The sequence below is a fragment of the Miscanthus floridulus genome, chromosome 15 (assembly GCF_019320115.1).
Source record: "Miscanthus floridulus cultivar M001 chromosome 15, ASM1932011v1, whole genome shotgun sequence".
Classification (NCBI taxonomy): domain Eukaryota; kingdom Viridiplantae; phylum Streptophyta; class Magnoliopsida; order Poales; family Poaceae; genus Miscanthus; species Miscanthus floridulus.
In genome coordinates, this window is record NC_089594.1 from 43,955,360 (window position 1) to 43,979,835 (window position 24,476).

Below are 24,476 nucleotides of genomic sequence, written 5' to 3' on the forward strand. Positions count from 1 at the left end.
AGGGGGGAGTTGCCCCAGCCGGTTCCTAATTAGCTCACATGCCACCGTGACCACTAGCTTGTGATGCGCCCACCGGAGCAGCTGGCGGGGCATCCTCCCATTATGGGTCGCACACCGGCACCGGCCCCAAAGATGTAGGGTGCGAGCTCGCTCCTCCGACCGACTGGCCTACCCCACCATGCTTGGAGCAGGGGAAGGCGATGCTAGTGATGCCTCCGGAGCCCACGGCCACCGTGTCCGCTTTACCTCTCGCTCAGCTGTGGCATCCGAGCTCATGGCGTGCTTCCTTGACATGGGAGCAATGCCGCACCTCTCCATGTCTCATCCACCACTTATGGATGCGGCCATAGGCTCGCGACACTCCACTAAGGTCACAACGACCTCCTGACCTCCTCCATCCTCAGAAGAGCTCGCATCACCACCCATCTTCGTGGGTTCCTCCGACTCGAGCTCTACCTCCATGTCGCTCCTATTCTCCCTAGCCCGCACCCGCCAGGCAATCTCCTCCTTCTCGTGCCTCCTCTGAGCCTTCTCAGCTCTCTTCTTCTTCTTGGCGTCAGCTACCTCCTTTAGGGCAGCTTGTCGAGCCTCACCCTTCAGCCCCCTTGAAAGATGCGGCCGGGAATTGTAGCCAGCAAGCCCCTATGAAATGGATGACTCAAAGTTAGAACAAAGGAAAGCAAGAGAAAAAAGGTCATGAGAAAGGAGGGGAGCGTACTAGATTGGATAGCTTCATGACATGTAGAGGTCTAGGCTTCCCTTCAAGGGACTCCTTTTTGCTCAACTACAGCACCCGGTCGAGCTAACTCTAGACCTCGTCCTTCACCAACTCCTCTGGCGATGCACGGTTGGGATCCGTCAGGCCAGAGTACATCCACATTGCTTGGCTCCTCTCCACCAGTGGGGTGACCCGACAATGGAAGAAGGTGTGGAACACCCACAGCCTATCGAGGCCATGCTGCACTAGCTTCTAGAGCTCTGTCTCGATGACCTCCAGCTTGTTTTGTCGGCTAGAGGGCCCCCATGAGCAACTCTCCTGCTTCTCCGACCTCCTTCCGATGAACAGCGGGAACAACGCCTCTGCTAGGTTCTTGATATAGAACCACTCCCCATGCCACCCCTAATTGGAGTCATAGGGGGAGTACACGGGGTAGGAGCCCGATGGCCTCAATTTCTTCTATAGGGCGAAACCTCCCATCGGCACGGTCCTAGGCGGCTTCCCCTCCAATAAAGATTGTCCGGTGAAGATCTACCAGAAGAGGTCCACGTGTGGCTCCATCCCAAGACCTCCCAGACAGTCATGAAGCCAGCGACGTGCAGCACCCTAGTTAGATTGAGGTGCTACAGCTCTAGGGCCCACTCATTAAGGAGCCCACACCAGAACCAATGCGCGGGATATCCTAGCCCGCGCTCATGGAAGGCAAGGAAGGAGACAACCTCATTGGACTGAGGTCGTGAAAAAGCCTCCCCCGTAGGAGCCCTCCAGTGTGCCACCTCCTTCGGTGGAAGTAGCCCCTTCTCAATGAAGGTGGTCAGCACCGCCTCATCTACGGTGGAGGGCCTCCAGCTCGACATTGCACTCCTAATTCATGAATGGATCTGTGAAGTTCTCCTCTCCCTCGCTCTACCCTCTCTCACTTAGGAATCGTCATGGCACACGAACGCACTTGGTGAGAAGGAAGAAGGAGGAGAGACAATGGTTGGAGAATAGGCAAAGGAACAGGACAAAAACCCTCTCCCTTTCTCTATTTAAGGAGGAGATGCATCAGTTGGAGAAAGGTGAAGGATTGGGGTAAAAAATCCTCTCCCTTCCCCCATTCAATGCGGATGGGATGCGGTGGGACGCATCCTAACTGATGGGACGTGCCATACCTTGCAAAATGATGCCTAGTTAGACAGGACATGTCCTAGGCATGGCCCACCACTACTACATGCCGAGCACAAGAAACAAGGTGCAACCGCACGCAGACAACCCTCCGCCTCCCCAAGCCAGACTTGGAAGGGCCCAACAATGGGATCCCCATCAAGGGGAGACCAATGGGCTTCCTAAGTTGATCGGATGGCTCAGGCGACTATCGGGAGATAGGTAAGGAGTAGTGGGACACCCCTTGTGGGCCATGCCATCTCCATCATGAACGACGAACAAGATCCCATTTAGACATCTTCGATAAAAGCTCCCCAAAACCCATCACTCGAGTCATCAAGGTAAGCTTACCAAACCATCTCATGTTATTTTTTGATGCTTGATCATCCATCTATGCAATCATTCATTCATCCCATACATCCAAAGCATTGTGTATGCAATTGATGCATCACAACGCTTCGTGTTGCGTCATGAAATGGTAGTCGCCTAATTCAACATGAGCAACAACTGATCGGGGTTCAAAGGCTGGCCCGTGAAGGGCTCAAGGTTGCCTCACATCAAGTAGAGCCAGGGGACAAAACGCAGATGAGCCCTAGCGGCCCTCGCCCAGTATGCTTAGAAGCAGATAGGGTCATCTCAACCTTCTTGTTTGATCCTAACCTCGAGCCATGCCCATAGAATCTCCATCGAGGGGAGGCTAGCGGGCCACCTGAGTCAATCTTCGGAATGACCTAGGCATCTACCAGGAGGCGGGTTAAGGAGTAGCGGAATGCCACATGAGGGCTATGCCGACGTCGTCATGAATGATGGACCTAGATTCCGCTCAAACGTGCCAGTTAGTGAGCTCACCAAGCGTGTCACTTGAGCCATCGAGGCAAGCGATGTTAGCTCAGCCCCTCTGATTGTAGAAACTATGGATGGGATAACGCACAGAACTAGACCTACCCCTACCGAACCCAACAGGGCGCAAGGGCTTAGGTCGTCCGACGCTGACTCGAAAAATCAACCGACCACGTTGGTCGCGAGTGGGACAAACACGGGCAAACACCCCGAATGGAAGAAACATAGGAGTCTATGGCCCCTGGAAAGAATACCAAGATATTCAGCCTCCAACCGACTCACCAGTCGGACACAGGTTTGGGGGCTACACCCACCGGGTGCGCTTGCGCGCACCCACTAGCAAAATGAAAAATCCCTTGGACGATTCTACCCAAATCGCTCGGGGGCTCGAGGGCTACACCCACCGGGTATGCTCGCGCGCACCCACTGTCAAAACATAAAAACCCCCGGACAATTCTACCTAAATCTCCTCAGAGCTCGAGGGCTCCTATCAGGTTCATAAACCTGGGGTCCTTAATGGGCCTACTTCCTAGCAAAAAGCTCAGCCCAGCAGATGACGTTGCGGACGATGCGCAAGTCCTATGTGACAGAACCACCCAATTTATACAAGATCAAGTATGGTTGTCCCTGCTTAACACGTTGACACGCGCATACTCTCACTTATATAAACCCGGTAGTCCGCCGAGTGTCACGCAGGACCTCGGTAAATCAACATCACAACCAAGATCACGTGATTAAGCAAATACACATCACATACGCAGAGTTGCAGCGGAAATAATATTACAAATAGGTTCATAAATAATAAAACAAGTTTGGATTTCAAAACCGATTAGTGAAAACAACATTGCTTTCGAAGGATTTCATTAATATGAGTTCCAAATACATTGCTAGCATAAGTGACATCCTCAGATAAAAGCATATAGATGAGAATAAATATAGAGTCACCGAGCCCACTGGCGGTTAGCCACCATCTTCAACAGGCTGAAACCTCACCTGCAACATGGTGGGATAAACCCTGAGTACTCGAATGTACTCAGCTAGACTTACCCGTCATAACCAGAAATAAAATTGACTCCAAGGAGTATGCAAGGCTTTATAAGTGGAGGTAGCTTGACAACATTTTGCATAAAAAGCGATTAACTCAATTATACAATTATAATTCTGTCATCATGTTCATTAGAACTATCCATCTCTAGATTAGCAACTATCCCATGCCAAACATGTGGTATATCTTTTTAGAGCATACAATAGTAACCATAGCAGGTATAGTAATTCCATGTTTATCCGAACCATCACATTCCATAATCCAATTACTACGATGTTGGGACTAGCCAAGTTTCTCACTATCCGGGAGAGATGACGATTCGAATCGATTTCATCCAGCTGGGAATTTATTCCTAACACAAACCCAGGCAGACCAGATCAACGGTCACCTTAGGTCACCTTTGGTACAACTTAGGTACACATTTCGCGGGTCCGTACCGCGCCGCACAATCTGGGACACCAGATGCCAGGACATTCAGGCCTAGCCTGCCCTCGGGCTCAGTCTGATCGTCCCCCGGAAGGAGCGCACAACAGAACGGGTCTCGGTCTGAGTTGAGCTACTCGGCTTCGCAGTCGGAATGAGTTATCCGGCCAGCTAAGTGATAGGCATGCGTTCAATCTTGTCAGAAGCGCCAACAACGGTACGGTCCTTAATCGACACAGACGGAATCACATGAGTCAACCTAGACATAGACTCCGCCCGGCCTCGATTTACTTTTACCCCATGGTTCTTTTCCACGATAGCAAATATAGCCAACCGTGCTCCGGTATCCACCTATATCTCGCAGGTGACAGGATATCACCCGACTTCTACCGGTCTAAGCATGGCTAAGCATATATTCGATCCTGGACCTATACCGGTTAAAGGTGTAATATCTGGACAAGGAATTTATATGCATCAAGTGGTTCCATTCAACTCTTATAACCTAATGCATCAATCATAAGTACTTAAGTAATCATTTGTAAAATACTAGGAGACTTAAAATGCTCCGGGGCTTGCCTGGGATCCGACACAAGTCAGTTCAGTTAGCTTGCACCGACTTGGTGACATCTCAGATCCTAGCACTTGCTTAGTCCTTCCATCTTCAGGATAGATCCACCAAACACCGTCTTCGGGTTTGACTCCACATCACATCCTTCACGTGGTTCATCTAGCGTACCTAAACGAGATGCAAGATGCATGTGTATGAATACATGGAAGTGCAATAGATAATGCAGCGCATGCAGTAAGTAAGACAAGCACAAGGTTACGTTAACATGCACAAGCACTTCGCATTGCTTACTTTAAATATCGCACAATTTATAATGCCACGATAGCAAAGAAGATGACAACACCAAGCATGACACAAGTTTCCCAATATCTCAGGTACTCTAACTCAACCATCATCAAAGGTATGAGCCACACTTAGCAATATACAAGCAAACAACTATAATTGGAATCTGTCAATTTCTGGACATGCAAACAGCAGCTATAAGATTTAGCTATAACTGGAGTTACACAAATCCAAATGACTTGCAAGAAGACATTCTAGAAAGCTTATGAAATTATCTACAATTCATATTCAATCATCTTAGCATGATTCTCAAGTTAACTAAGTCAAATATACCCATTTATAGAAACTGGTCTAAACAAGACAGAGAGTAATCAATTCTGTAACCCAACTTTAAACAGGCATAACTCACAAACTACTTGGCCAAATATCACCAAATTTTAACAGAATCTAGATACATGAATTATCTACAACTTTGTTTTTATCACCAAAAGCTCATTCAAATCCTAACTAGATCAAACACTAGCATCTTTCAGATCTGCTCAGAATAAAATCAAAACCTGCTAGAAGACTTAAAAGTCATGTAACTCCTACACTATCAGACCTAGGATCATGAAAATTTAACACAAGAAATATAAGATAATCATCTACAACTTGTGTATTTACCAAAACTACAGTAAACATCATTTACACCATGAAAATAATTACACAAGCAAAACTGCAAATCCAAGCCAACAGCAGTGGTATAGAAAACGGATAGCATCATCAGAGAAGCATAACTGGAGTTCTATACCCCCAACAAACATGAACCATAACTTTTTTGAAAATCTTAGGAAGTTACCTACAACTTTCTTATTCTCATATTAAGATGATTCTACAGTTAGAAGGGTCAACTAATCCAATAATTGCATCTCTGTCCAAAACATAGACAGAAACTAACATGCCACTTTAAACAGCTATAAATGGAGTTATACATGTCCAATAAATGTGGTTCTAGACTTTTTTGAAAGCTTAGCAAATTCTAAACAACTTTGTTGTAAACACTTAAAGCTAATTCTACAAGTAAGAAGGCCCCACAGTAAGAACAAGGAAACCCTGTCTGGGTTTGGGCAGAAACAACCACAGAGATTGAAGCAAGTATAACTCAAGATCTACTTAGCCAAAAATCATGATATTTAACTTTTTGGAAGGCTTAAGAAAAGTACTACAACTCATGTATTTTCATCAAGTCATGATTCATAACTTAACTGAGCCAATTAATTCAAACATGCAGAACTATTCAGAGTAGGAGCAAAGCATTACAGGGCATTTGTTATTTTTATAACTCTTAAAATATAAATCCTAAACTCATGAAATTTTTACCAGACAACAACAATCATCTTAGTAGCACTCCACAAAAATTTCACAATTATTTGAGCAAAACAACTGCAGTTATAAAAAAAACAAATAAGACTAGCATTCAAACCCTAACTGCACAAATCCATTTTTACAGCTACAACTTTAAACTAAAACCTGACATATTATAGATCTAGTGCATAGAGAATTTTACAAGGATTCCAAAAAGTCCACATTTGTTATTTTACGATTTTTCTACTAATTATTACGATTTTCCAAAGTTCAGCACAGAAATCTGCAAAAGAAAAGATTAATCCAAAAAAAAAGGAAAATACTTTTGCATTAGGAACCCTGGAAATCTTAGAAACCAACAAAGCCCATATATGTAAATATATGTGTCTGGCATTTATGCAAAGTGAACACATGAAAGAGCTTCTATTTTTTATTTACTCCTTCTTCTTCCTCTGAAACGCTGGACGCAGGAACAAAAAAAATGACGACTGTGGCCGGTGAGGTTGCCGGGGAGGTGGCCGGGCTGTCCGGTGGGGAGGAGCAGGCCAAGGTCGAGGTGCTCCGGTCGACGAGGCATGCCGGCAGCTGGCCTGACGACGCCGTGGTCAGGCCGCGGCTGGCCGGCTCGGCAACTCCCAGCTGCGGCCTACCGGCTCGGTGTAGAGGACGGCGAGGCGAGGCCGCGGTGGCTGGCTGCGGTCCTGCTGTGGCCAGCAGCGGAGGGCAGAGTAGCTGGAGGAAGGAGGAGGAGAGGGGCAGGGGAACGGGGTGGCCATGGAGTGCAGCTCGGCGGCCATGGCAACGGCAAGTGCCGGTTGGGAGAGAGAGCAGGAGAAGGGAGGGGAAAGGAGAGGGAAAGAGTGGAGAGGGCAGGGGAGCTCGGTCTGCACTTATGCACGCAAGCTGGCGAACGGGCGCAGCACAGCGGAGGCCACGCGGCGCGAGCAATGCAACACGTGGCCTGCAGCTCATGCACGGTGTCGGCACTGTTCAACAAATTTCAAAATGTCAATTCCACCGCGAAAATACAAGCTGAAATCCCATTTTCCTCCCCTCATATCTCCTAAACTGATCGATTATTTGCTCCACCGATTACACCGTTGTGTAGGGCTACAAGAGTACTCTAACTTTCCTTAAAGGAGTTTTCCCAAATTCGAAATGGTTTGCAAACTAAAATTCGCCAAATAGGGGTACATTGAAACTGAAAACTGGAAGTTCGTCATCTACACTTAGCCAAATTTCAGGGTTCCAAAAACAGCAGTTTGTTGATTCTTGTGAGCTCCATTGGACCTAGCTATGCACTGAACTAGCTCTTGAGCATCAAACAAATTTGGTTCTATTCGACTTAAACTTCAACTTTTATTGAAGGTGTAACTCCATGCAAGCACTATACGCAATTGGTCAACATCGGTCAAAGTAGCATCGCGGTAAAGTTTAAATCCAAGTTTTAGACCGATGGAGGTATTTTCTTGTCCTCCGCTCAACACGAACCCTTCATGACTTTTGTTGTAGATTTCAATTTGAGTCGTTTGGGCAAGGTAGCAAGGTTTGGTTGATGATCTATAATTCCATTCACTTAATAAAGCAATCCAAGAAAGATTATAACTTATCATTTCATGTAACTTTTTGATTCCAAACTTCACGAAACTTTTCCAATCATCCATGTGGGTGGAAATTGATGTGGGGCACATGAAAGAAGTAGATCCAACATTACTCAAGCATACTTTTTGGAAAGGGCAACATGTAAGCAATGGTGCATGGTCCAAGTTTAAGTGGTCGCTCATTTTGTAGATTTGATCTTGAAACTTTCATCACCACTTAACATGTCATGTTTGAGTTTAAACCCATTGCTTAATTAGTGACAAACACCTGGGGTGTTACAGCCCTCCCCCCTTATAGGAATCTCGCCCCAAGATTCGATGCGAAAGACCTTTAAGGGAAGAGAACACCACAAGGGCGAAGGGTTTTTGTGGCGAAAATTTTCATCACAAAAGCTTACTTTTTCGCCACAAACTAGTCTCTGTGACGACTTTTAAAATCGCCACTAGTCGCCACAGATACTCGCCTCACAGATACTCTAGTGATGATTTTTTGTTCCCCACAAATGACCATACTCATTAGTGACCAATGGTGGTGCCACTAGTGAAGTGGACATTTGTGTCCCCATTCGTTGCCACAAAAACATATGTATTAGTGGCAAAAAAATTGCCACTTATAATGTTTTTAGTGGTGAGAATAGTTGACACGACTATAGAGTATTTATGGCAATTTTGTTGTCACAGCTACCGTTGTAAAAGTGACGAATTATATGGTCACTAGAGACTACATATTAGTGACCAAAACTTCGCCACTATACAAGTTTATTGTGTCAAAATTTGTTCTCACTATTTTAGTTGCAATTGTGTCGAGTTGACCGCCACAGTTTATATGGAAAAAAGTGGCACCTTATTGACACAAATGCATTTTATTTGTGATGTAACTCATCCTCACATATATATTACAGAGGCAAAACTTTTTCTCACAATATGATCTTTTTGTGAGAATTGATAAGACATGTTATGTCAATAATTTCATCACTAAAAAACATAGCATTTGTGTGAAAAATATTAGTTATGACCAATTTTGTCACAAGAAGTCTCAATTGTGTGAAACAATAGATGTTGTGGCAAACGATTTATCATTATCACCCATGTTTTAGTGAAAAAATGGCTCAACGGATATACATTGTACCAATATAATTGTCTCAACTGTAGACCAATAATATTTATTTCAATAATTCTTTAACCATGACAATGTTGCAGCAATACACAAAAAAATAATAACACTTGGAACTCTCAAAATAACTCACACTACTTCCAAATCTCAAATAATTTATTCAACTATAGGTATTAAACTCTATGTTGGAGACTGCAAAGCACCAGAATGAATGTGTGCAAAGAAATCAGCCATTTGTCGATCAAGTTGTTCTCTCAATAGATGCGCAACTTCTCCACTCTGTATAAACAAAATAAATGTAGATCAGCATAATATAGAGTAGCTAAATCATCGAAATAAACAATGTTGTAAAGAAGCATGTTTCATATTAGTAAAACACCTTTAGTGTTGTGTGCTGCAGCATTTAGTTGATCAAATTTATCCATAGCCACATTTGAATCCAATTGATCACGTGCATTGTCAGTTCACTGGTTGTTATTTCACCTGTTGAAACAATCTGACAATTTTTTTTTTAAGAAATATAAATGTTGGAGTGGGCTGGAGGCATCGATGCCCATAGGCTAAATTGACGAGATTTGAACTCAAAAAATAATTGACAAAATTCCATCCTGGTACCTACACCTGCTAATTACATTTCATTGAAATTAGCGACGCCTCCTCTTTACCTTGCGGTCGATGAGCTTGAGGATGTCGAGCGGGACGATGTGGAAGCGGTTGTAGACGGGGCCGACAACGTCCTTGACAGTGCCCTCAACATGGTCGACTCCGGGGTGGAGTGGGCCCGTGCCCTGCTTGGCGTACGCGTATGCTGTGTCCGCCAGCACCAACGGCAGTGCTACCGCCTGCGGCACGAAACTCGAGATAACGCCGCCTCTCCTCCTCCGTCGCCGCCGCCTCTCAACCATCACCTCCTCCTGTCCAAATCAGATAAGCGCCATGAGAAGCCACGCCAAACCCCTCTCCAAACCCGGCCAAATCGAATCAAGAATACCTCCAAGGGCGTGTGCGTGGGAACGACGAGCGAGTGATTGATTGATCAGCTGAGCAATTGCATGCAAAATAAGATTAGAGAGTGGGCGAGGAAATTAAAGGAAGGAATAGAGGGAATCAGCTGAGGGATTGCACGTAAGTACGCAGCATGGTTGACGCGAGCGGGCAAGGGCGTGGCGTTGGGGGCATGATATTTGTCTCCCATACATATGCATGGCAGGCAAACGTGATTTTCTCCCGTTAACATTTGATCTTTCTTTCTTTTTCTCCTGCGTGCTTTGGAAGAACAACAATAGTCAAAGGAAGTTATGGAATTACGGAAATTATGGAAGGAGAGGCGGGAGACAGGGCGAGGAAAGAGGAAGTGTCAGCGGCGTGTGGGAAGGAGCGTTGAAACCAAAGTGACCGTGTCTGTTGATCGTGATGAAGCTACGAGAAAGGCCTGAGCCATTGATTTTAATTTTGTTAGTTCACTGGATGCACAAACTCGGGGGACACAAACCTTGATGGACATAGCATTGTTTGTATTGTTCCGGAGAAGATAGAATATATAGACAGATGATGGCCCAATGGAGGAAGACTTGGCAAAAAAAAAAAAAAAAATCTAGTACTACGCAATTAGGGATGAAAATGGATGTCTAGAAATTTGAATTATCCGAATTCGTATCCGTTAAAACTTGTAATATGGATTTCCGTATTCATATTGTTTCTAATGTGGATATTAAATGGATGTATCCGAATTAAGTTTAACATTAATAGTCAATACAACAAATAAAAAGATTTCTATTGGAGGCGAAGAACTCCATTGACCTTGACTACAAAAGCTAGCAAGTGTACTAAGGCCTTCCCCAACGCGCCACCCTTGAGTACTGCCCGAGACTCCACATCCACACCGATGCTCTAGATCAGCTAGGATAGTAGCCATGCAGAGCGTTAGATTGTCTTCCAGAGGAGACAATAGCCTTGCCTGACAAAAGGTTGTGGCAACCAGTAAAGTGGGCGTTGGAGAGAACGAGGACTCCAAATGACGCTGGATTTTCAGACCTGTGCGGTGTGCCCTTGTGTTTCTATGTGCTTTAGACTACTCGTATGACAGATAAAGGTGGGCTCGAAAATCAAGGACAATAGGCCTGCATTGTGAAGATAGAGGTCTCATTTATCGATGTCTACATGGACTATAACTTTTTAGCTGGGGCTAACAATCATGCTGCTTGCGTTGGCCTTGCCTTTAAGGGTCCTTGTCTCCTTGAGTTCATAGTAGCATTATAACAGAGCCAAGATTCGTAGCCATTGTATTCTCGTAAACCATTAGGCGAAGGCAAAAATTGTACATAAAGGGATAAATCAAAGATATTCAATATATGTGAATTGAGTGTAGCTCATCTGTTTAGGTTCTTGTAGTGGAAGATATTCATTATATGTGAATTGAGTGTAGCTCATCTGTTTAGGTTCTTGTCGTGGAACTTGACCATCCATGTTAGTCACGATGTAGTTGCTCCTATTTTTCTGAATGTATTTTAGTGTGATGACTCATTTGGATGTGTGCGTGTATGCATGTAAGCATCTACCACCCGTGTAAATATCATGTGTCTACCTTTTTATACCTAGTTTAGTAAAAACAATATGATTAAACAAGTCAGGATTAAAGTATGAGTATATAATATATGTACAAAAGAATTGTCACTTACAAACAAAGTGTTAAACTAATAATTTAATATATAAAATCATAAATAAATTATTATTTAAATCATATATTAAATATTTATAAAAAGTAATACAGAATACCATAATTTTCTTTTCATAAATATAATGTTCACCACAGAATATGGTTCGAATGCTTATATTATCGACTTCTATATTCACTAAAGTATGATGAGTATAATAAATGTCAAATACAAAATCGGGTCCTAAACAAGTAACCAGGCTGCCTGCCATTTATTCATCGGCATTAATGTTCACCACAGAAATAGAAAGAAAAAGAAAATAGAGCAAGAACCTCCTAAATTTTTGCACCCGGATCTGGTAGCCCATAAATCTGAACTCAACACTAAATGGCTACCGCTTATAAACCCAAAACAGACCCACACTGCTACGGGCCGCCGCCCACAGATCCATTTGCTTCTTGCCTCCGGTCTGCACACGTGCACATCCGCACTGGTGCAGAGTTGAGACGCTGGTGTCCAACGCCTCTGCGGACAGGTAATACTTCCAATATATGGTCAATACAAGTTGTCGGCACTATCATTCCTGTTTTCATCAGAAGCCTCTTCCCTTTCATAACCATACAAGTGTTTGTTCTTGAAGCAGCCCATGGGGTCACCGAGCTAGCACAGGTGACGAGGGACCTCGCTGCAGCCAGCTTGGATCCGAGCAGAAGCAGCGGCGGACAACGTCGAGTGGAGGCACCTGAGAAGGATGTGCTGACGGACGGAGAAGGGGGAGAGCGGCTGGATGACTGGATAAGAATCGCCTCTGATTTGTTCCTATTGTTACTTGAGAGAAGATACAATGGAGACGACAGATTAGTACTCTGCTACTTGGGTGACGAAAGAGGAACAAGGGCCTGTTCAGTTAAGTGAGGAAGAGCACATCTGCACATGTGCTTCATGAGTTTCTTATTTTTGCAAGACGTTCTGTGGAAAAGTGCCAGAACAGTGGTTCATTTCTATCTTTTTGAGCTGTATCGTGCATACGTAATATGTGTATAATTCTTCAAGATTTATTAAACCAAATGCAACAGGCAACCTTTGTCGACCAAACCCAACCGTACCCAATACGACAGTATGCTAGTTGATGTTCAAAATGTAGCCTGTAACTTATGTGTTCAGAAAGAAATAATCGTGACGAAATTTTGGCACAAGTAAAAATCTTAGAACATAGAAATATTTAGTTACAAACAATCTACTAAACGTTGATAATATAATATTTTGCCACAGTATTTTTTTACAAATTATGCATCATATGAGATGCATGTTTTTGTCACTCATAAATATTATAATAGTGAGAAAAATTTATTTGGTCACAAATAATCAGATAAATAGTGACTAAAAATATTTTGCCACAATGTCCCTTGTGGCGATATAAAATTTTATCACTGATAAATGTAATAATAGTGGAGGGAATTTTTTAGTCACAATTAATATGCTAAATAGTGGCAAAATTTTATTTCGCCACAACATTTTCTCACTAACCTTGTACCATGTGGCAATATAATTTTTTGCCACTGATAAATGGCATAGCAGTGAGGAAAAAATATTTAGTCACAATTAACCAATTTATTAGTGGCAAATTAATGCTTCTCCACTAAATTCACCACTGAAGGTGCATCGTGTGGCGAAATAGTAGTTTGCCACTAATAACCGAAGTAAATAGTGACGAAAATTAGTTTGGTCACTAATAACACAGGAATTAGTGACAAAACAAAATTTTGTCACAATATTTTATCACTGATGCGTGGTTTTCCTGTAGTGGAAGCATGTCCTTCATTTTCCAATATCAGTGATAGCCTTAGGCTACTTAACTTCGGAGTATCAGAAAGGCTAATTTGGTCAAGACACTTTTTGATACTTGCTCTTCGCAGTAAGTTTGGTCTGAAGAATTTTCTTCGTTGGTGTCCATAAAGCATTGTTACATTGGGAGGAATCCAAGATAGCACGGTCCTGCATACTTCATCCTCGATGTATGAAGAGTGATACAAGCGTAGACTAAATACTTGTAACATCTACTTCCCTAGTGGATATAGCACAGACCATATGGACTTTGCACTAGATCATAACCGCCTGAAGGATACTCGTTGCAATGGTTCCATGTGTGCAGTTCTCTTTTTCTGATGACCACACCGTATTATCTGAGTCCGTTGAGTGAGCGGTGAATGTGATAGCTGACTCTGTTGGCCTAATGTTCTCGATGATCATTCTTTAGGGAGCCTTTGGATCCAAGTTACAACAGTGATCTGGGTTGAATCTGATGCAACCTCTTGGGTGAAAACACCTGGAAGGCACCAACGAACAAGTCCATCTTGTAAATCCTTGCTGAAGAAGGATGACAGCGAGGTCTGGAAGGCAACAAAGGTTGTAGTTATTCACCATCCGAAGAAATAGTACACTACTAAGCAGGTTGAGCACAATTTGACTTTATAGTGCAGTGGCGCAGTAAGTTGATTTGACCAACACTATAGCAAAACTAGCTTTGTTGAACTACATTGGACATTGAAGCCTCCTTTTCCAATCCAATGAGAATGACATAAGTTGCTCACTAGATGATCGACGTCATTACAGGGACAGTCATGTCGAGTAGAGTCACTTGTCTACCACCTCTTGCAGTCTGTTTATGTTCCTATTAGTGACCTGCTCTTCAAAGGTTAACCATTGGACGACTTCAAAAGGGAGTTCAATTGCATTTGATTCAACGTACAAATCTTCTATCACGCTACGGAGAGATAACCAAGGAAGAGCTCATGTGAAAATAACACATCGGTGCAGTTCTGCAATGGATCATGACTAGAAACCTCAATACCAGCGCGTGCTGAGCAGCACAGCCTTATGTGTGCACCCACAGGAGGCTCTCGGTTTTGTCGTGGCACCGTAGATCGCTAATCGTGGCACCATTACTGAACATACAACCCATAAGAAATCTCACATGGCACAAATTGGGTTGCATAAGAGCAAGCACAATGAGAAGGAGGGATAGCAACAAAGGTAGTCACAAGGTTAGGAGTCAACAAGGAAGCGATCTGAAGATCAAAACACAGCGTAAGAGAACATATCCTAATTGCCGAAGGCAACTAAGTAGGATACTCTTGTAGAATTTCCATATACACCTTGTGTCCACCAAGTGATTACCAGATAATGATTAACCTGAGATTTGGTCTTGTCGAGTAGCAACATGAGATCAAGACTAATAAATATTCAGAGACTTGAAAGGGTTGGAGACAAAACAAACGAGATTCAAGGGACAGAGCCATTGCACTGACTAGGGATTCAGTTGATAAAGCAATGATAGGATCTGCGAGGATAAGGTTCCAAAGCCAGGGTAGATAGCGGTTAGCGTTGCACCAGATCATCTGTAGGAGAAGGAGCAATGAAGTCCAACAAGGATTTCAGAGCAAGGTCCTTCAACACAAGAGTGGAACAACCACGACACATGCAAGCAAAGAAGGGAGCTAAGCTTGGGCCTAAGGTTAGGCAAGGACATGGATAAAGGTCTCTGTAGCACAACGTTCAATGGCTAGCAACCACATGTACAGGCTCAGGCTCCTAAGAGAGAACTTAATTGAAAACGACAACCATGAGATTACCAAAACTTGGATGTTGTTCCAAGATAGCGCTCTTCAACACTCATATGCTTTCCGAGGACAAAAGGAGTGATAGCTACGGCACTACCTAGATTACGAGCATCCGCACCTACATCATGGTCTTAAGCAAGCATTTCAAAATACTCAATCTAATTAGCTTAAGCGACTATTACTAAGCACAAAGCTCGCACTTAACAAGTAGTCACCTATGACAACATTTCTACACATAAACATGCGAACCTAGTGGTAAGGTACTATTATCTTTTATTTCCTTTTTACCGAGTAGGTGGATATCTCTACAAAACAAGTTTTACTTACATTTAGCAATTTAGTTTTCAAATGGGTGAACCTTTTGCTAACTATTAACTTGTCATCTATTTCCTTTGGAAGCAAACATTCAAGGTAAAGCTAATCACACATTATCTTCAAGCACAGCTATTCAAGCGGCATGGAACAAGGCACTTTGTCTATCTTCACACAAGGAAAAAAATAGTAGCATCACATTGATCACAAGTTACTTAGTATTAGAACAAGGTGAGGGAAGCATATTTATGCACAAGCACAATCATGATGCATGCTCGCCCTATTCGTCCTCACAAAATTGCCAGCCCAAGGCGACAATCACGTTCTATGTCGGTGGCATAACACGTACTCTCTCGATATATAGCTAGTCGTCAGCTATATTCAATCTACGCATCCATGGTTAGCGTACCTGTAGGCAAATTCATTGCAGCCCATCCCCACAAGAGATAAATAAGCACACAATGAAAGTAGTAAACTAAGATACTTTCCATATATACATCCCCAGATATATATACTTCGGTATCCATAGCTACCCGATAAATATACCCACAATTAAGTACCTTCATATATACATGTGTGTAACACGTAAATATTCCAGTAACCATAGCTAACTCTCCCCTAGACCGATAGTTGGACGGTCATGCTCTCACAACTCACACTTACCTAGGCGTAGAGGCAATTGATCCATACATTACCATTCAAGTGAACGCATCCATACAATAGCACGCCGTATGGACGACAAAAGTAAAACCCCCCATGTTAGTACTTAGATAGCCACCTAATAGTCCTTAACTGGGCATAAAAGAGGATGTCGCTAGCATAGTTTTGCAAATTAGTTTTTGACAAATTTGTCTGTAGCTAAAGTTTTAGTTAAAATAGGCTTTTTAAAACCAAAACTTTGTTTTTAAAACAATGTACATGACAGTATTATGCTTAATCTCGCTCTGATACCAGCTATGACAGAACCGCCCAATTTATACAAGATCAAGTATGGCTGTCCCCGCTTAACACGTTGACACGCGCATACTCTCACTTATATAAACCCGGTAGTCCGCCGAGTGTCACGCAGGACCTCGGTAAATCAACATCACAACCAAGATCGCGTGATTAAGCAAATACACATCACATACGCAGAGTTGCAGCGGAAATAATATTACAAATAGGTTCATAAATAATAAAACAAGTTTGGATTTCAAAACCGATTAGTGAGAACAACATTGCTTTCGAAGGATTTCATTAATATGAGTTCCAAATACATTGCTAGCATAAATGACATCCTCAGATAAAAGCATATAGATGAGAATAAATATAGAGTCACCGAGCCCACCGGCGGTTAGCCACCATCTTCAATAGGCTGAAACCTCACCTGCAACATGGTGGGATAAACCCTGAGTACTCGAATGTACTCAGCTAGACTTACCCGTCATAACCAGAAATAAAATTGACTCCAAGGAGTATGCAAGGCTTTATAAGTGGAGGTAGCTTGACAACATTTTGCATAAAAAGCGATTAACTCAATTATACAATTATAATTCTGTCATCAAGTTCATTAGAACTATCCATCTCTAGATTAGCAACTATCCTGTGCCAAACATGTGGTATATCTTTTTAGAGCATACAATAGTAACCATAGCAGGTATAGTAATTCCATGTTTATCCAAACCATCACATTTCATAATCCAATTACTACGATGTTGGGACTAGCCAAGTTTCTCACTATCCAGGAGAGACGGCGATTCAAATCGATTTCAACCAGCTGGGAATTTATTCCTAACACAAACCCAGGCAGACCAGATCAATGGTCACCTTAGGTCACCTTTGGTACAACTCAGGTACACATTTCGTGGGTCCGTACCGCGCCGCACAATCTGGGACACCAGATGCCAGGACGTTCAGGCCTAGCCTGCCCTTGGGCTCAGTCTGATCGTCCCCCAGAAGGAGCGCACAACAGAATGGGTCTCGGCCTGAGTTGAGCTACTCGGCTTCGCGGTCGGAACGAGTTATCCGGCCAGCTAAGTGATAGGCATGCGTTCAATCTTGTCAGAAGCGCCAACAACGGTACGGTCCTTAATCGACACAGACGGAATCACATGAGTCAACCTAGACATAGACTCCGCCCGACCTCGATTTACTTTTACCCCATGGTTCTTTTCCACGATAGCAAATATAGCCAACCGTGCTCCGGTATCCACCTATATCTCGCAGGTGACAGGATATCACCCGACTTCTACCGGTCTAAGCATGGCTAAGCATATATTCAATCCTGGACCTATACCGGTTAAAGGTGTAATATCTAGACAAGGAATTTATATGCATCAAGTGGTTCCATTCAACTCTTATAACCTAATGCATCAATCATAAGTACTTAAGTAATCATTTGTAAAATACTAGGAGACTTAAAATGCTCCAGGGCTTGCCTGGGATCCGACACAAGTCAGTTCAGTTAGCTTGCACCGACTTGGTGACATCTCAGATCCTAGCACTTGCTTAGTCCTTCCATCTTCGGGATAGATCCACCAAACACCGTCTTCGGGTTTGACTCCACATCACATCCTTCACGTGGTTCATCTAGCATACCTAAATGAGATGCAAGATGCATGTGTATGAATACATGGAAGTGCAATAGATAATGCAGCGCATGCAGTAAGTAAGACAAGCACAAGGTTACGTTAACATGCACAAGCACTTCGCATTGCTTACTTTAAATATCGCACAATTTATAATGCCACGATAGCAAAGAAGATGACAACACCAAGCATGACACAAGTTTCCCAAGATCTCAGGTACTCTAACTCAACCATCATCAAAGGTATGAGCCACACTTAGCAATATGCAAGCAAACAACTATAATTGGAATCTGTCAATTTCTGGACATGCAAACAGCAGCTACAAGATTTAGCTATAACTGGAGTTACACAAATCCAAATGACTTGCAAGAAGACATTCTGGAAATCTTATGAGATTATCTACAATTCATATTTAATCATCTTAGCATGATTCTCAAGTTAACTAAGTCAAATATACCCATTTACAGAAACTGGTCTAAACAAGACAGATAGTAATCAATTCTGTAACCCAACTTTAAACAGGCATAACTCACAAACTACTTGGCCAAATACTACCAAATTTTAACAGAATCTAGATACATGAATTATCTACAACTTTGTTTTTATCACCAAAAGCTCATTCAAATCCTAACTAGATCAAACACTAGCATCTTTCAGATCTGCTCAGAATAAAATCAAAACTTGCTAGAAGAATTAAAAGTCATGTAACTCCTACACTATCAGACCTGGGATCATGAAAATTTAACAAAAGCAAGATAAGATAATCATCTACAACTTGTGTATTTACCAAAACTACAGTAAACATCATTTACACCATGAAAATAATTACACAAGCAAAACTGCAAATCCAACCCAACAGCAGTGGTATAGAAAATGGATAGCATCATCAGAGAAGCATAACTGGAGTTCTAGACCCCCAACAAACATGAACCATAACTTTTTTGAAAAGCTTAGGAAGTTACCTACAACTTTCTTATTCTCATATTAAGATGATTCTACAGTTAGAAGGGTCAACTAATCCAATAATTGCATCTCTATCCAAAACATAGACAGAAACTAACATGCCACTTTAAACAGCTATAAATGGAGTTATACATGTCCAATAAATGTGGTTCTGGACTTTTTAGAAATCTTAGCAAATTCTAAACAACTTTGTTGTAAACACTTAAAGCTAATTCTACAAGTAAGAATGCCCCACAGTAAGAACAAGGAAACCCAGTCTGGGTTTGGGCAGAAACAACCACAGAGATTTAAGCAAGTATAACTCAAGATCTACTTAGCCAAAAATCATGATATTTAACTTTTTGGAAGGCTTAAGAAAAGTACTACAACTCATGTATTTTCATCAAGTCATGATTCATAACATAACTGAGCCAATTAATTCAAACATGCAGAACTATTCAGAGTAGGAGCAAAGCATTACAGGGCATTTGTTATTTTTATAACTCTTAAAATATAAATCCTAAACTCATGAAATTTTTACCCGACAACAACAATCATCTTAGTAGCACTCCACAAAAATTTCACAATTATTTGAGCACAACAGCTGCAGTTATAAAAAAAACAAATAAGACTAGCATTCAAACCCTAACTGCACAAATCCATTTTTACAGCTACAACTTTAAACTAAAACCTGACATATTATAGATCTAGTGCATAGACAATTTCACAAGGATTCCAAAAAGTCCACATTTGTTATTTTACGATTTTTCTACTAATTATTACGATTTTCCAAAGTTCAGCACAGAAATCTGCAAAAGAAAAGATTAATCCGAAGAAAAAGGAAAATACTTTTGCATTAGGAACCCTGGAAATCTTAGAAACCAACAAAGCCCATATATGTAAATATATGTGTCTGGCATTTATGCAAAGTGAACACATGAAAGAGCTTCTATTTCTGATTTACTCCTTCTTCCTCTGAAACGCTGGACGCAGGAACAAAAAAATGATGGCTGTGGCCGGTGAGGTCGTCGGGGAGGTGGCCGGGCTGTCCGGTGGGGAGGAGCAGGCCAAGGTCGAGGTGCTCCGGTCGACGAGGCATGCCGGCAGCTGGCCTGACGACGCCGTGGTCAGGCCACGGCTGGCCGGCTCGGCAACTCCTAGCTGCGGCCTACCGGCTCGGTGTAGAGGATGGCGAGGCGAGGCCGCGGTGGCTGGCTGCGGTCCTACTGTGGCCAGCAGCGGAGGGCAGAGTAGCTGGAGGAAGGAGGAGGAGAGGGGCAGGGGAACGGGGCGGCCATGGCAACGGCAAGTGCCGGTTGGGAGAGAGAGCAGGAGAAGGGAGGGGAAAGGAGAGGGAAAGAGTGGAGAGGGCAGGGGAGCTCGGTCTGCACTTATGCACGCAAGCTGGCGAACGGGCGCAGCACAGCGGAGGCCACGCGGCGCGAGCAATGCAACACGCGGCCTGCAGCTCATGCACAGTGTCGGCACTGTTCAACAAATTTCAAAATGTCAATTCCACCGCGAAAATACAAGCTGAAATCCCATTTTCCTCCCCTCATATCTCCTAAACTGATCGATTATTTGCTCCACCGATTACACCATTGTGTAGGGCTACAAGAGTACTCTAACTTTCCTTAAAGGAGTTTTCCCAAATTCGAAATGGTTTGCAAACTAAAATTCGCCAAATAGGGGTACATTGAAACTGAAAACTGGAAGTTCGTCATCTACACTTAGCCAAATTTCAGGGTTCCAAAAACAGTAGTTTGTTGATTCTTGTGAGCTCCATTGGACCTAGCTATGCACTGAACTAGCTCTTGAGCATCAAACAAATTTGGTTCTATTCGACTTAAACTTCAACTTTTATTTAAGGTGTAACTCCATGCAAGCACTATACGCAATTGGTCAACATCGGTCAAAGTAGCATCACGGTAAAGTTTAAATCCAAGTTTTAGACCGATGGAGGTATTTTCTTGTCCTCCGCTCAACACGAACCCTTCATGACTTTTGTTGTAGATTTCAATTTGAGTCATTTGGGCAAGGTAGCAAGGTTTGGTTGATGATCTATAATTCCATTCACTTAATAAAGCAATCCAAGAAAGATTATAACTTATCATTTCATGTAACTTTTTTATTCCAAACTTCACGAAACTTTTCCAATCATCCATGTGGGTGGAAATTGATGTGGGGCACATGAAAGAAGTAGATCCAACATTACTCAAGCATACTTTTTGGAAAGGGCAACATGTAAGCAATGGTGCATGGTCCAAGTTTAAGTGGTCGCTCATTTTGTAGATTTGATCTTGAAACTTTCATCACCAATTAACATGTCATGTTTGAGTTTAAACCCATTGCTTAATTGGTGACAAACACCTGGGGTGTTACAGCCCTCCCCCCTTATAGGAATCTCGCCCCAAGATTCGATGCGAAAGACCTTTAAGGGAAGAGAACACCACAAGGGCGAAGGGTTTTTGTGGCGAAAATTTTCATCACAAAAGCTTACTTTTTCGCCACAAACTAGTCTCTGTGACGACTTTTAAAATCGCCACTAGTCGCCACAGATACTCGCCTCACAGATACTCTAGTGATGATTTTTTGTTCCCCACAAATGACCATACTCATTAGTGACCAATGGTGGTGCCACTAGTGAAGTGGACATTTGTGTCCCCATTCGTTGCCACAAAAACATATGTATTAGTGGCAAAAAAATTGCCACTTATAATGTTTTTAGTGGTGAGAATAGTTGACACGACTATAGAGTATTTATGGCAATTTTGTTGTCACAGCTACCGTTGTAAAAGTGACGAATTATATGGTCACTAGAGACTACATATTAGTGACCAAAACTTCGCCACTATACAAGTTTATTGTGTCAAAATTTGTTCTCACTATTTTAGTTGCAATTGTGTCGAGTTGACCGCCACCGTTTATATGGAAAAAAGTGGCACCTATTGACACAAATGCATTTTATTTGTGATGTAACTCATCCTCACATATATATTACAGAGGCAAAACTTTTTCTCACAATATGATCTTTTTGTGAGAATTGATAAGACATGTTATGTCAATAATTTCATCACTAAAAAACATAGCATTTGTGTGAAAAATATTAGTTATGACCAATTTTGTCACAAGAAGTCTCAATTGTGTGAAACAATAGATGTTGTGGCAAACGATTTATCATTATCACCCATGTTTTAGTGAAAAAATGGCTCAACGGATATACATTGTACCATATAATTGTCTCAACTGTAGACCAATAATATTTATTTCAATAATTCTTTAACCATGACAATGTTGCAGCAATACACAAAAAAATAATAACACTTGGAACTCTCAAATAACTCACACTACTTCCAAATCTCAAATAATTTATTCAACTATAGGTATTAAACTCTATGTTGGAGACTGCAAAGCACCAGAATGAATGTGTGCAAAGAAATCAGCCATTTGTCGATCAAGTTGTTCTCTCAATAGATGCGCAACTTCTCCACTCTGTATAAACAAAATAAATGTAGATCAGCATAATATAGAGTAGCTAAATCATCGAAATAAACAATGTTGTAAAGAAGCATGTTTCATATTAGTAAAACACCTTTAGTGTTGTGCTGCAGCATTTAGTTGATCAAATTTATCCATAGCCACATTTGAATCCAATTGATCACGTGCATTGTCAGTTCACTGGTTGTTATTTCACCTGTTGAAACAATCTGACAATTTTTTTTTTAAGAAATATAAATGTTGGAGTGGGCTGGAGGCATCGATGCCCATAGGCTAAATTGACGAGATTTGAACTCAAAAAATAATTGACAAAATTCCATCCTGGTACCTACACCTGCTAATTACATTTCATTGAAATTAGCGACGCCTCCTCTTTACCTTGCGGTCGATGAGCTTGAGGATGTCGAGCGGGACGATGTGGAAGCGGTTGTAGACGGGGCCGACAACGTCCTTGACAGTGCCCTCAACATGGTCGACTCCGGGGTGGAGTGGGCCCGTGCCCTGCTTGGCGTACGCGTATGCTGTGTCCGCCAGCACCAACGGCAGTGCTACCGCCTGCGGCACGAAACTCGAGATAACGCCGCCTCTCCTCCTCCGTCGCCGCCGCCTCTCAACCATCACCTCCTCCTGTCCAAATCAGATAAGCGCCATGAGAAGCCACGCCAAACCCTCTCCAAACCCGGCCAAATCGAATCAAGAATACCTCCAAGGGCGTGTGCGTGGGAACGACGAGCGAGTGATTGATTGATCAGCTGAGCAATTGCATGCAAAATAAGATTAGAGAGTGGGCGAGGAAATTAAAGGAAGGAATAGAGGGAATCAGCTGAGGGATTGCACGTAAGTACGCAGCATGGTTGACGCGAGCGGGCAAGGGCGTGGCGTTGGGGGCATGATATTTGTCTCCCATACATATGCATGGCAGGCAAACGTGATTTTCTCCCGTTAACATTTGATCTTTCTTTTTTTTCTCCTGCGTGCTTTGGAAGAACAACAATAGTCAAAGGAAGTTATGGAATTACGGAAATTATGGAAGGAGAGGCGGGAGACAGGGCGAGGAAAGAGGAAGTGTCAGCGGCGTGTGGGAAGGAGCGTTGAAACCAAAGTGACCGTGTCTGTTGATCGTGATGAAGCTACGAGAAAGGCCTGAGCCATTGATTTTAATTTTGTTAGTTCACTGGATGCACAAACTCGGGGGACACAAACCTTGATGGACATAGCATTGTTTGTATTGTTCCGGAGAAGATAGAATATATAGACAGATGATGGCCCAATGGAGGAAGACTTGGCAAAAAAAAAAAAAAAAATCTAGTACTACGCAATTAGGGATGAAAATGGATGTCTAGAAATTTGAATTATCCGAATTCGTATCCGTTAAAACTTGTAATATGGATTTCCGTATTCATATTGTTTCTAATGTGGATATTAAATGGATGTATCCGAATTAAGTTTAACATTAATAGTCAATACAACAAATAAAAAGATTTCTATTGGAGGCGAAGAACTCCATTGACCTTGACTACAAAAGCTAGCAAGTGTACTAAGGCCTTCCCCAACGCGCCACCCTTGAGTACTGCCCGAGACTCCACATCCACACCGATGCTCTAGATCAGCTAGGATAGTAGCCATGCAGAGCGTTAGATTGTCTTCCAGAGGAGACAATAGCCTTGCCTGACAAAAGGTTGTGGCAACCAGTAAAGTGGGCGTTGGAGAACGAGGACTCCAAATGACGCTGGATTTTCAGACCTGTGCGGTGTGCCCTTGTGTTTCTATGTGCTTTAGACTACTCGTATGACAGATAAAGG

General features: G+C 42.6%; 1 protein-coding gene across 1 annotated transcript; it reads right to left on the reverse strand.

The window, feature by feature from the left end:
- Positions 1 to 9,261: 9,261 nt before the first annotated feature.
- Positions 9,262 to 23,292, reverse strand: LOC136507435 (stress-related protein-like). The gene is made up of 3 exons (XM_066502160.1): positions 23,053 to 23,292; positions 9,747 to 9,995; positions 9,262 to 9,360 (listed from the first exon to the last, which is right to left on the reverse strand). The coding sequence occupies exons 1-3, from the start codon at positions 23,290 to 23,292 to the stop codon at positions 9,262 to 9,264; spliced, it is 588 nt and encodes a 195-aa protein (XP_066358257.1).
- Between the last annotated feature and the right edge of the window lie 1,184 nt (positions 23,293 to 24,476).